General features: G+C 33.9%; 1 protein-coding gene and 1 long non-coding RNA gene across 2 annotated transcripts in view; one reads left to right on the top strand and one right to left on the bottom strand.

Annotated features, from left to right (window-relative positions):
• Positions 1-921: 921 nt before the first annotated feature.
• Positions 922-5,991, bottom strand: ZIC3 (Zic family member 3). The gene is made up of 3 exons (XM_053473153.1): positions 3,727-5,991; positions 2,530-2,693; positions 922-2,073 (listed from the first exon to the last, which is right to left on the bottom strand). The coding sequence occupies exons 1-3, from the start codon at positions 4,697-4,699 to the stop codon at positions 1,885-1,887; spliced, it is 1,326 nt and encodes a 441-aa protein (XP_053329128.1). The 5' UTR covers positions 4,700-5,991; the 3' UTR covers positions 922-1,884.
• Positions 5,992-6,479: 488 nt separating this feature from the next.
• The window catches only part of LOC128502660 (uncharacterized), a 57,971-nt gene continuing 51,861 nt past the window's right edge, over positions 6,480-12,589 (top strand). The window contains exon 1 of the long non-coding RNA XR_008355157.1: positions 6,480-6,542. This is a non-coding gene — a long non-coding RNA (uncharacterized LOC128502660). The remainder of the gene's footprint in view (positions 6,543-12,589) is intronic.

Genomic DNA, 12,589 nt, shown 5'->3' with positions numbered 1-12,589 from the left:
AATTGCATTCTTCCTCCCTCCTCACTAAACATGCTTTTGAAATTAAAATGTGATGTTTCTGTGTTTATTCTTGCTTATATGATATGAATGTGATGATGTATTTATGGACAGAAATAGTTTAATAAGATTTAATTTTTGTATGTTTTTTATATGTATTTTTTTTTCACTTGGAAGGAATAATATGGCTGTGGATGAGATCCAAGTCCATCAATCTTTGAGTAGCACAAGAATAAGCAAAACTATGTTTTGTAATATCTTGGCCAGCCACCTCACACACAAATTTGTTGATCCAAAAGCTAGTGAAAAAAATCCATGGCTATTGCAACATATTTTTTATATGTTTCTGTGATGCACCAGCAATTATCGCGTGACGACAATCTATTACGTCACCTTTAGAAATACCTAATAGTTTAATCTAATGTGCATTTAGGAGGCAAATGTCAAATCTCATGGCAAATCTTTTTTAGTAGGCCTTCAAATCTCACTGCGCTAACTTAATATTTTTGAATATGGTTAACTGTATTACTGTCCTCTTGCTGAGGATAATTTTTCTTAAACAATCACTTTTGAGACCATATAGTGATTTTCGAGTGAAGCTATCTGTGCTGCGCAAACAGCTTAAATATTTTGAATTTGGCTATTTTAAATTGTAAAATCGACAGAATAATATAATTTGGGCCTAGAGACAGCCCTGCATTGACAGCTACTTGTGCATCTGTTCATGTTGATGTAAATTTTCACTATTTCATCATAGTTAAGGCTAGGGCACCTTATGCATCATGTCATCTATGTTTTACTGTACAATAAATCTCTACACTTATTAAAAGACTTGCATTTTGTGGAAGATGAACAATAAGCACTTTCTCTTTGATGTGCATGATATTAATGTCATGGTACCTCACTGAACAGATTAGAAATATGTGCTTGAAAACATTGAAGTGCAATTTAATTTTACTTTATGCCTACAAAAAGCTGCATTTAATCTTAAAAGTCTTTTGATATGAACCCGTGTTAGTGGAAAGACTACAAAAATTATTACAAGGTTCTGAAAAGCGCATCGCTCTCAGATATGATCATTTTTCTGCATCGTGTTAAGTAAAGGAACTCATTAGTTAGACAATTTAAAATTGTTTTTTTTTCCAAACAATAAATTTTAATGCTAAAGCAGTTATAACCAAAAGCTATACAGAGTTTTGTTAGAAAACTTCTTTTTTTTTCATAAATATTGTTCAGTTCCCGGCACTTGTATCAATAATTAAATTACAAACGATAAATATGGCATCATGGATATGTATTTACAAAAGTTCTTACAAAAAGGCAACTGTATACTAAACTGTCACAATCTGTGTATGAACATCACATTCCCATCCTGAAAATATACCAAACAACAGCTTTGACCCTATAAGACAAGGAATACATTCACAAGTGTAATGCTTTGAGAAAGTCCAAGACATAACAAGACTTTGGCACGCTTTAAGAAAGTGAAATTTTAACACCAAAGGTAAAGGAAATTTCTTAGCAGTTAAATATGCAAGCTACAAAAAGAAAAGAAAAGGGAAAAAAATGTAGTTTCTTTAAAAAAAAAAAAAGAGTTGCTAGGATGAAGCAAAATGTAACAGAATACGGGGAGCGAAATTAAAATGCCAAAATATATTTCAAATCCTGAGAAACGGGCACAGTTAGGCCAGAGCCTTTATGTTTCGGGCTAAGAAAAAAAAAATAGCAAAAACTTCCCGGTCAAATGTAGTTTAAAAAGATGAAGCCCTATTCTGTTGCTTGTGTCATAACTTCCATTTCCACCTTGGTCAAACAACCAGCTTGATTTCTGTGATAAGTCTCATTTGATCCACATATTGAGCCTGATAGCGCCTTTGTACATATTTATCAGACGTACCATTCATTAAAATTAGGCGGTAGTAGTCCCGGATTGTGGGTGTTACTGTTAGTCTGAATTGTTGCTGAAGTGGTTTTAGATGGTTCCTCACTGCTGGCAGAAACCATTGCTGGTGGTGTGGCAGATTCGTAACCTGAACTGGCAGCAGGGGATGAATCGGACCCTTGAGATTCATGAACCTAAGACAGAAAGAAAAAACACAATATTTAATGTAGACATAACTCTCCAAAAAATGTCATAATATTATTGGCAAAAGCACTTCAAGTTTTACATGTAAAAAGTTTGCCATTTTTTAGGACATGGTTAAAATCTCTCACTTCTACAACATTAAATCGAAAATCATGCATAAATTTACACAATAATACAATAAATGTATTTTTACTCAAAAGGTTGCCATAAAAAACACAGATACAACGTATGTATATTATACAAAAGTAAGTAGCATTATGGTAAAGTAAAATTTGAAAAAGGTAACTATTGTTTTCCACAGCACAAAGCTCTCTCTCTCTTTCATATTATATATATTCACATTTATAAATATATTTTTTGTATCGTAAAAAAAATGGATGAAATAAGAAATACATATTTTAGAACATTAAGTATTTTGAAGCTTGTGTGACATAAAATAAGCTTACCTTCATGTGTTTTCTTAGAGAGCTGGGGTGTGTGTAGGATTTATCACACACTTTGCAGATATATGGTTTATCTGATGTGTGTACATGCATATGTTTTTTTCTGTCACTGCTGTTAGCAAACCGTCTATCGCATCCTTCAAACTCGCACTTAAATGGTTTCTCCCCTAAAGAAAGAACATATAAAACGTTAAAAAAAACTGAAAACTTTAAGAAGTGTGTTTACAGTCGTCTTTCTGTTACATTTTACCTTTTTTTTTTTACTTTTCTGATTTAAGGTAATGAAATTCACATTTGTTGGCACAGAAAAGAAAATTTCCTGCTTAAATATTTCCATACGTTATCTGTGTATCGTGCGGAAATATTTAGCATGTCAAGTTGACACTTAATAAAATACAAAGGAACACCTATACAAATCCTATAAACCAGGGTAAACAGTTTGATAATTGTCGTCTTACAGCTAAATTCAATTTGTTCATTGTTACCTTACATCTATGCCTTTTCAATACAATGACTGTACATTAAAAAGTGTGAGACACGGATCAAAGTCCTCAATAATATAAAAGCATATATTAGAATAGCAAACCATATCAGTTCAACAACCCAGACGTGTTACGAGTATTTTCTTCTGAGATGCAAAATTCAAGACAAGAAATCAGTTACTCTTTTTGTATATAAATTCATTTTGCTTGCAAAGAGTTCAATTAAACATAGAATTCCAAATAAAAATACTTTGACAAAAGTATCACTGCTTTAATTAGGAGATGTGCCAATCAATAGCAAAAAAGAACGGAAGTGAGTGAAAATTAGATTTAATTAGCATTTCTATAGTTTACTTAACAGAAACTATGCAGGGAACCAAACTGGTTAGAAGCAAATCCTCACTCAACAAATTCGTATTTGTTCTTAGTAAACGAAAGACAGGCCAAAAAAAAAAAAGGATGAACTAGCCCTATAAAGACTTTTTTATTTTTTTATTTTTGTATGATTAAATTCCTAAGGGTAACGCCAAAAGACAAGATACGAATGATTAGAATTAAAAAATATATATTTGCATAAAATATATACTTTTTAGACAGCTGTTATAGTCATCAAGTACATATACAACATCTATAAGTCTATATTAAATATAATTAAATATACATCTTCTAATATATTTTAAATGTTTTTTTTTATTCAAACAAGTATTCAATGTCTTACCTGTATGAGTTCTTTTGTGGATCTTCAAATTTTCTGATCGTGCAAATATTTTCCCACATCCAGGGAAAGGGCATGGAAAGGGCTTCTCACCAGTATGTACTCTTATATGATTAACCAGTTTGTATTTTGCTTTGAAGGATTTACCTCCTCTAGGACATTCTTCCCAATAACATATGTGATTAGTTTGTTCTGGTCCCCCTACATGTTCCATTGTCATATGTGTAACTAGCTCATGCATGCTACTAAATGTCCTGTCACAGGTTTTTTGAGAACGATTCATCGGTGATTCCTCTAGCCATTTGCACGATAATTCTTGTTTAATAGGTTGCCTCATATACCTAAAAAATGCCCCTGGGCCATGGTGAGCAGCCACATTCATGCTCATGTTCATGTGGTTGTAATTGTGGAATTGGGCAGCGGCATAATGATCTGTCCTGGGGCTGGGCACAGCTCGGTAAGGATCGGGCCGTCCAAAAATATCTCCACGAAGACCCAAATGCATTTGACCATTGACCACATGTCCATTAGGTGAAGTGTGACTGGAGCTTTGTTCATGCAGCCCTGGGAAAATCAGGTGTCCTGGGGGTTCTGAGATTCCAGGGGGGCCATGGCTAGCAAAAAGTCCATGTTGACCACCTGGAGAGGGTGCATCTCCAATTCCAGAGTTGCGATTTCGGAAAAGAAAATCTCGAGTGGAGTTAAAGGCTGCGCCGCCATAAGATGGCACCTGCCCACCATGGTGCCCAAGCGCATTGGCATATCCGGACGCCTGCGGGGTAAAAGCTGAGCTCTGGCTTGAGGAGAGATCATGACTGGCTGGACTGAGCTTAAAAGCTGCAGCATGTGAAGTTTCCGCAAACGGATTAAGCCCCATGCCAGCATCTCGGTTGGACATTTCATGATGGCGAGTTGCCCCAAACCCACCAACTCCCAGGGTGGGAAACTGTGGTCCTCCGTCTAATAGCATTGTCATGAATGACTCTGAGCAGTTCAGACCCACTCAATGGTCAGCACTGGATACAGTTCATGCAGAGATGTTGGTTAGGAAAATAACTTTTCTTTTAATTCCTTTTGCTTGAGAAAATCCAGGAAACAGTTCACCCTCTCCAACTGAGTAATGTCCTTGGACTGATAAAGTCAATCACTCACTCCTCACACATAAACCAACTCAGGAGGCAGTCTGAATTGCACCAATAGAAATTCAGCTGGGGGAGTGTCATTCGAGCCCAGCCCCAGGCACCCATTTGCCTGTGAACTCTTGATTGACAGAGTTTAACATTGAATATAGCAGCTTCACTAATATCTGTGCACTGATTGGTCTGCTCAGGTTTAGTATTTGCAGGTAAGCTTAACCCTTACAGTGCTGAAAGCGCCTAAGATACTTTAAAAAAAAAGAAATGCCGCTGCACCTCTCAGCACTGCATGTGTTAATAGATTCCACAGAGCCCACATTTTCATCTGCAGTATCCTCGGTTTGAAGAAACCATTAACAATCTTCGTAAACATTGTGGTCCTCTGATGAGTCTTTGGAATGCTAAACCGTTATCTTTCAGTGATCCTAAGTAAATTTCAATATCTGCTTTCAAAATCAAAGCCACCGAAGATTCTTGCAGTGAAGAAGTGTGTGAATTTGCAGTGCTGTCACTGCATGGTGTATAGAATTATTTTTCTAGCAGTTGTTAAATCCTTGTATATGTGTTGCGCTTGTGATTGTATTTTGATACAAGTTTGCGTATGCTTTTCTTGCTTTTAATATTATATTTGAAAAAAAAACAATATGTAGACAATGTATATATGATGAGAATTTATATTTGTTCTTTGGACATGTTTTGCCGTTTCAGAATAGTTTTTCTTTGCTCGTTTCATGATTTGTTTTTTTTTTAGCGTTTAATATTTTCGTGTTGGGCCTGCATGAGTATCGTTCGTATAAATGTTGTTTCATCAGAATTTTGAGGACTAAAAAATGTGAGTCAAATGAAAACTCATAAACTAGCCATTTATCTACAAAAATTCTCTTAAAGCGATCATTTTTGGTCAAGCTCATCTCTTATTGTGGTCCTTTACGAAGGCTGCCGTGAAAGCTGCCATTTCATTTATAATCATCAAAGACTCAACTGTTTCTTATTGTGGAAGAGAACAAATAGTTAAATTGATTGGTATACTAAAAGGAATGTGTGGGGGGAATCCCTGTTGTGTTTGTTTTCTGAGTTAGGATTTTAAACTTCACAGAGCGGTCATATGAAAAAAAAAATGCATCTCCGCACACAATGCATTCGTCATATAGACTTGCACAGATAGCTGCACTAATGCAAAGGGGGGAAAAAAAGGAATTTTTTTGGAAATACAGCATTTGTCTAACAATGGTTATCAGCTTTAGACAGCTCTATAAATCCAACTCTTTTCTTTATGGGAAAGCATTTTCAAAGAACTATAGGGAGCAAGATTGGGAATAAAAGAAAGAGAGAAAGATGGCCGTAATTGTAATATCCTGAGATTTGCTGAGCCCAAAAGTCTGTCTATTGAGCCACTTTCACAGGATTGTCGCTGTCTCTCTGCAGGAAACATAAAATCTGATCAAGTTCAGAGACGCATTGAGAGACTGCTTCAAGCAGAGCTTTATAACTGCAGTCTTTTCACATCCTTCCCCCCAATCAGCCCCAGGAAAGACTTCACATTCTTTATTTTAGAGTTTTGCAAAAAAAAAAAAAAAAAAACTCCACCCCTATAAAATCAGCTTCAGTAGTAATACCATCTTCCATCAAAACCAATCAAAATTCATGCTACACATCCACCAAGGACACACCAAAAGTTGAAAGGTGAGTCCCTCTTGTCTTAAATAATTGCATCTTAACGTGTGTGGCTGGAATCTCGCTTGCTATATGCTTAAACTAACTGGTCATGGTATAGCAGGTCTTCAAATGGAAGGGGAAGATGTTGTGATCTTAGGTTGCAGACTGCACAAGAGCTTGGGTTTTTAGCTGCTATGCATGGGAAACTTGGTAGGTTTATTTGATGGACGCAAAGCTTATCCCAATGCAGTAGTAGGCTTTGATGTTCCTTTGGTGAATGCAGCACATTTCAAATGTCCTCCTAGTCACAGAGACTCCTATAGAAGGCAGCAAAGGTTTATGGTGATTCTCTTGTTCTTTCATAGGTGTCAGCAAAGTTTTTCAAACGTATCCCCTTTCAGTATTTTATTGGGCTGTTCCAAGCAAATTGCTGATCTTGGTTACCTGTTTATGTGGCTATGTACACACTCTATACGCTTTCAATAAGAGAATTCATTAGCTCAGGCATATGTTCAGTTGTTTCAATGACAAAAAAAAGACGTAATTTAATTAGACCATCAAGTGAGAATATGTTGTGAAGTGTCTGTGAAGCTGTGGACCTAAAACCTGCATGAAAAAAAAAAGCCTTAATGGGTCAAGAGGCCATTGAAATACAGAGTTTGTTAATTTCACAAATTTAATTAAAAACAATTTCATTTACAATCCTAAATAATATTTATATATATATATATATATATATATATATATATATATATATCTACACATATATCTCAAAACTACACATAATTACTTGTATGTAGATAGAGATTGTTGTTTTTGTAACATCCTTGGTGTTTAACATTCACTGTTTTCCTTTTTATTTGAGTGGGGGGTGTAAGTCCAACCAGATGTGTGAAGTTCTTGGCCGTTAAAATAAACACTCTTTAGAAAATAAAATGTAAACTTTACAGTGTAGCCTTTTGCCAGACTTCTAAAAGGTACTGCCACCCTTTTCAACACATCAAAATGTGTAACAGTGGAATGGATCAGGTTAAAAGGTAATAGTCATTTACAGTAGTACAGTATTTTTTTAAGGGAAAAAAAAAACTAATAATGTTAAAAGATAAAATAAAGGAGATTTTAATTACATTATTGTGGATTTTTAGCAACAAAAAAATATAAGAACGACTCACCTGTTTTTTATGCAATTCTTTTAAATGCTGCCATGAATAAAATTTGTTTTCCTGGAATATTTTGCATAATTGTAGCGTGATGTATATGATCTCAGATGATGTTAATGGCCAAGTACTGTATGTGTGCTTAGGAATAAAGACATTGTGACTTGTTTACATTCAATATTACATCACTAGTTTAATAAAAAGATTTTTGTCAAAACAGATAACTTAAAGAAAAATGATTGCACATTATAAATTCCCTTACTACTTTGAACTATTATTTTAAGATATCATTATTGATATGCAAGAGCCATAATATTAATTTAGTTGCATAATACCTGACATATCATTCAATAATTCCAAAAAACAAAATAAAGCTTTATGTGTCTTAAAATTATGACTATTAAATATATATTAGTGCTCTTTCATATTTGCTGGAGAATTTGCATTGTGGCATCTTATAACGTAAATCATTTTAAAGTCCGGTTACTTTTCCAAAAAGTAATATTTTCAATACAATGACATGTTTTTTTATGATTTCTAAATTCATAGAACCACTGAAGTAGTAGGATAATTAAAGGCAAAACAAGAGCAAATTAGACATTATCACTGTGTCAATCAATAGTGGTATAATCACATGTACACTTGAACTTGAAGATGTATTAAAGTAAACAAAGCTATAGATCTGAGCAGAAACGAGCTGTATTTGCTTTTCTAGTTGAAGAAACTATTTATCATGAAGAACTCAGGAGTTTTTTTGGCGGATATAGACACGTTTGTCTTGGAAAATACAGACATATTCTGTTCTAGCTAAAACTCACTCACACTCTGTTTCTGCTGAAAGGAACGGGTAAGCCAACTAAAAGATAAGCCTCATCTGTTACCAATGGCCACGTAAGGATTATGATCTTTCGAGCAAAATAGTAGCCGATAATGTGTGGATTTGTAGGTCTCGTCATCAAAAATAAATTGGAATTATAGGGGTTGTTTATTGACTTAAAAATTGAGAGCCAGAAAGTATGCTTTTATGACAGAATCACATTATGATGTTTGATGTTAAAGAGATAAATACTTCAAAATAAGTTGTGGTTGTTTAGGTGTAATGACAAAAAGAAAGCATCCCCACTACATAATTATGCAGTAATTTGACAATTTGGCTTCAAGATGGGAAATAAATACAATTTTCTGATTAACAAAAATGTTATAATATGAGGCCTTCTATTAATAAAAAGGGTCCTTATGTGTAGGCCGTACTTAACATTCGGTATGTTGTGTTTTGTTAGAAATTTTGAAATACCATTTTCATGGCCTATGTACGTAAAACAGGTCTAATAAAGTTTTGCTTGTCAAAATGAAACTGGAGCTTAAAAATATTAATGTGTCTGACGTAGTTGCTCATCACACCTCATGATTCTACACAATGACAGCAGCGATCATGTAGTAACAGTACTGCTGGAGCAGTCATTTAAGTTTAAATATTAAAGGCGCTAACCATCCATTACAGATTTAAAGAATATTCATGTTATGTGAATTATTCCTCCACTTTTCAGGCATAGAATAAAAAAAAGCATTTACTGTTGCTAATTACAGAAAGAAAAAAAAATATATACATATCCATATGCTTACAAGGCCTGTAGAATATTGTATTAGAATGCGTGTGACTTCAGTCCAGTAAACACTAAGCATAAAAGCTGTTCCCTTCTTGTTTAGATGTTTCTTTTGTGTGTGGTAACTTTAGCTGCGGAATAAAAGAAAGTTGAGAATATCTCAATCAGTGACGAGGTGACCTCTGACCTGGATGGTGGTTTTATTGTGTTTCTTCTTTTGCGGGGGACACACAGTGTATTGACCCTTTCAGCGTGACTGCGCCCTGAGGGTAAACCACAAGCACCAAACTACTTGAAGATATGAGAGCTGACTCTGCCGTTTCTGTATACCTACACGACCAAGTTGGGAAGCGGGTACATACTTCCATGCTCCAAGTGTCCATAGGTTCTTTTCATGGTCTGTTTCAGTATGCATCCCATTAAACTGGGGTTATTACTAACTCTTTAGTATTAAACTCAGACAGTGGTTAACTTAGTAACCAATGGATATTGGGAGCAAAGAAGAGCAAACTTAAAAAGGTGATGTCATATATATACACAAAAAACATGAAAACACACACATATCTATATCTATATATATATATATATATATATATATATATATATATATACAGCCTTGGCCACCAGCGTTTACAGTGTAGACGTGAATACAGATAGATATATATGCATTGATATACCACATATATATATTTCATTTTTTAGTAGAGAGAAATGGGGAGTTATATCGATTGATCGATAGATAGATAGACAGATAGATAGATAGATAGATTCTAAAAGCATCAAACGTTATTGTGTCCTTGGTCTTGTCTTATATTCAGGACAGCCTTAAGAAGGTCCCATGTATGTTTAAAAACCATCTTTGTATTACTCTCTGCCACTTCTGTTGAAAGACTGTTCCATTTATCTGTTATCCTCTTGGTAAATTAAAATTTCTTTAAATGAAGCCTCTACTTTTAAACTATGACGTATTGACCTAACATTTCTCCTTCTTTGAAATATACCCCATTTTTTTGCTTTGTTAAATTATGTGTATACACGTTTATATTTAAAGAAAGATACACAATAAAGACATGGAAAGATACTGCAATATTTTTCAATTGATTTAGAAACTTAAGCAAACATTAGATCGTATATAGATAGAAAAAATATAGATAGATGATAGATGTTTGGTAATCTTTTTACATAACCATAATATATATATATATATATATATATATATATATATATATATATATATATATATATATATATATATATATAGTGTAAATTAGTAGACTAGCCACAATTCAGAACCAGCAGCAGCTCTATCAACCTAAACTGTCAAGATTCTATAAAGTAGAACGTATATATCAATATATGAACATTGTTAATAGGTAGATACAGGGAAGTCATTTATTTTAGTAGTATGCCACTGGTTTTTCAGAACATAAAAGTTGCAATATTAAAGAAACACAGTAACATAATGCACTATATTTTCACTTTCCTTTAAAATGGTGGCACCAAATGACTTTTGTAAAAGTGATTTTACTTAATAAAAACAGGAAGAGTATTAAACATAATCTAGTAAATTGTATTAGATTCCTTTTCATTTGCATGTACATTATGTAATCTAGAATTTCCATTGAGTAACAGGAACTTAGACTTCAGGGCAACCACCTCCTAAACTGTTGGCTCTAAAGAAGTCATCAAAGACAATAGGGCTTGATTGTTGATGTTTACCTTTCATCAAGAACACCCATTTGTCTTTCGAATTCATGCAAATAAACACTGCATAATTCTGATTTAACTATTCAATTAGCTTATTTGATACGTTGAGTGTGTAATACTCAGAAATATCCCAACCACAAGGAAGACAAACCGATCAACATTTTCTTCTTCTACTTGTGCTAAATATTTCAGATGACAGGTGATGCATCCAAGTAGGATATTTACGATAGTTTATGATGGTTCATTGTTAAATATAAGCATAACCTTTCAATATAGTTTCATAGTGTTCTATTTACAAATCAATTAACAATGATGTGTTTGCTAAACATAGTCATATTTTTTATGTGTTATACTTCATATTGGCAGCTCCATATGAGTGGTATCTAGATCAAAATCAAAGTCTCAAAAATGGGCAGTTTCGTGAGTCCCATGAGCAACGGAGGTCTCCTTTGGACCATGTGGTAAGCCGCCTGATTGTGTGCATGAAAGGTTCAAATCCCCGAGGGAGATAGGCTAAGTCTCTCCATCAAGAGAAATATAAGAGTTGTGCCAGAATCATGGCTTCTCTGCTAGCTAAACCTTTACTACTCTTGCATGGGTATATAGTATAGTTCCCCTGGGTCCATTTTCAACTTTTTCTGTTTAGAAACTTCTCAATTTTGAAGAAGCCATTAGTGCTATTTTAAATATTTGATATTGAAAAACTTTGCCTTAGCATGTACAAAAATGTAATTTCCAATCATTTCTCAAACTCAACACTCGATTTGGTGGTGTTACCGACATGGCTACAGTTGAATATGATGACCAAAGAATGTAGCTATTACCATCTTAAAATGTGTAAAATAATTAAAATTACATACTGAAGCATTTATCTTCAAAATGGGAAGGGGATGATCATAAGGTTAACTGCATGAGCAATAACTGGGAAACCTGTGTCCTGTAAAGACACTAGTTATTAATGACTGCTATTCATAAAGTTGTATCATAAATGTAATGGTTTCAAATGGTTAACAAGGAGCAGTTTAGATTATGCACTCACATATGCCATAAAACTAGTATATTATCATAATTACACCTGATTGATTGCAGATTAAATGGGTATACTATTTGGTATCAATTATACAAAATTCCATAAATCAAGATTACTGCAGATAATATCCTAAAACTATCTTATTTATTCTGTTTAATTGACTCTTTTAACCCTCTGTGTGCCTGTGTGTGAGCAACACATTGCAAACTACTCCGGGACCTAGAGAGTTAATAGATGTATGAACACGACTCAGATTAGACCAATGAATTACTGAATAGAAGGACATAAAAATAGGCATAAAGGTGCATTATTTTGCACACAATTATTGGTGGAAATATATTTGTAATAGATTACATTTGTTATAAAATACAGTGACTTAATCACTTAAAATACCTACCAGCTTAAAGAATATATTTATTTTCATAAACCCATTGTTTAGTGTTTGATTGTATTAAAAATAGAGCTCATTAAGTATTGATTCTTCAGCTGCAGAAAAAAATAAAAAAAAATCATTAAGAATTTCTGCTTTTTGCGGGTTTTTTGGGTAAATATATACAACAAAAAACCACAGGGGAG

This window comes from Spea bombifrons, chromosome 8 (genome assembly GCF_027358695.1).
Source record: "Spea bombifrons isolate aSpeBom1 chromosome 8, aSpeBom1.2.pri, whole genome shotgun sequence".
NCBI lineage: Eukaryota > Metazoa > Chordata > Amphibia > Anura > Pelobatidae > Spea > Spea bombifrons.
The sequence above is the reverse complement of the archived record's forward strand: the minus strand, read 5'-3'. Positions and strand labels throughout refer to the sequence as shown.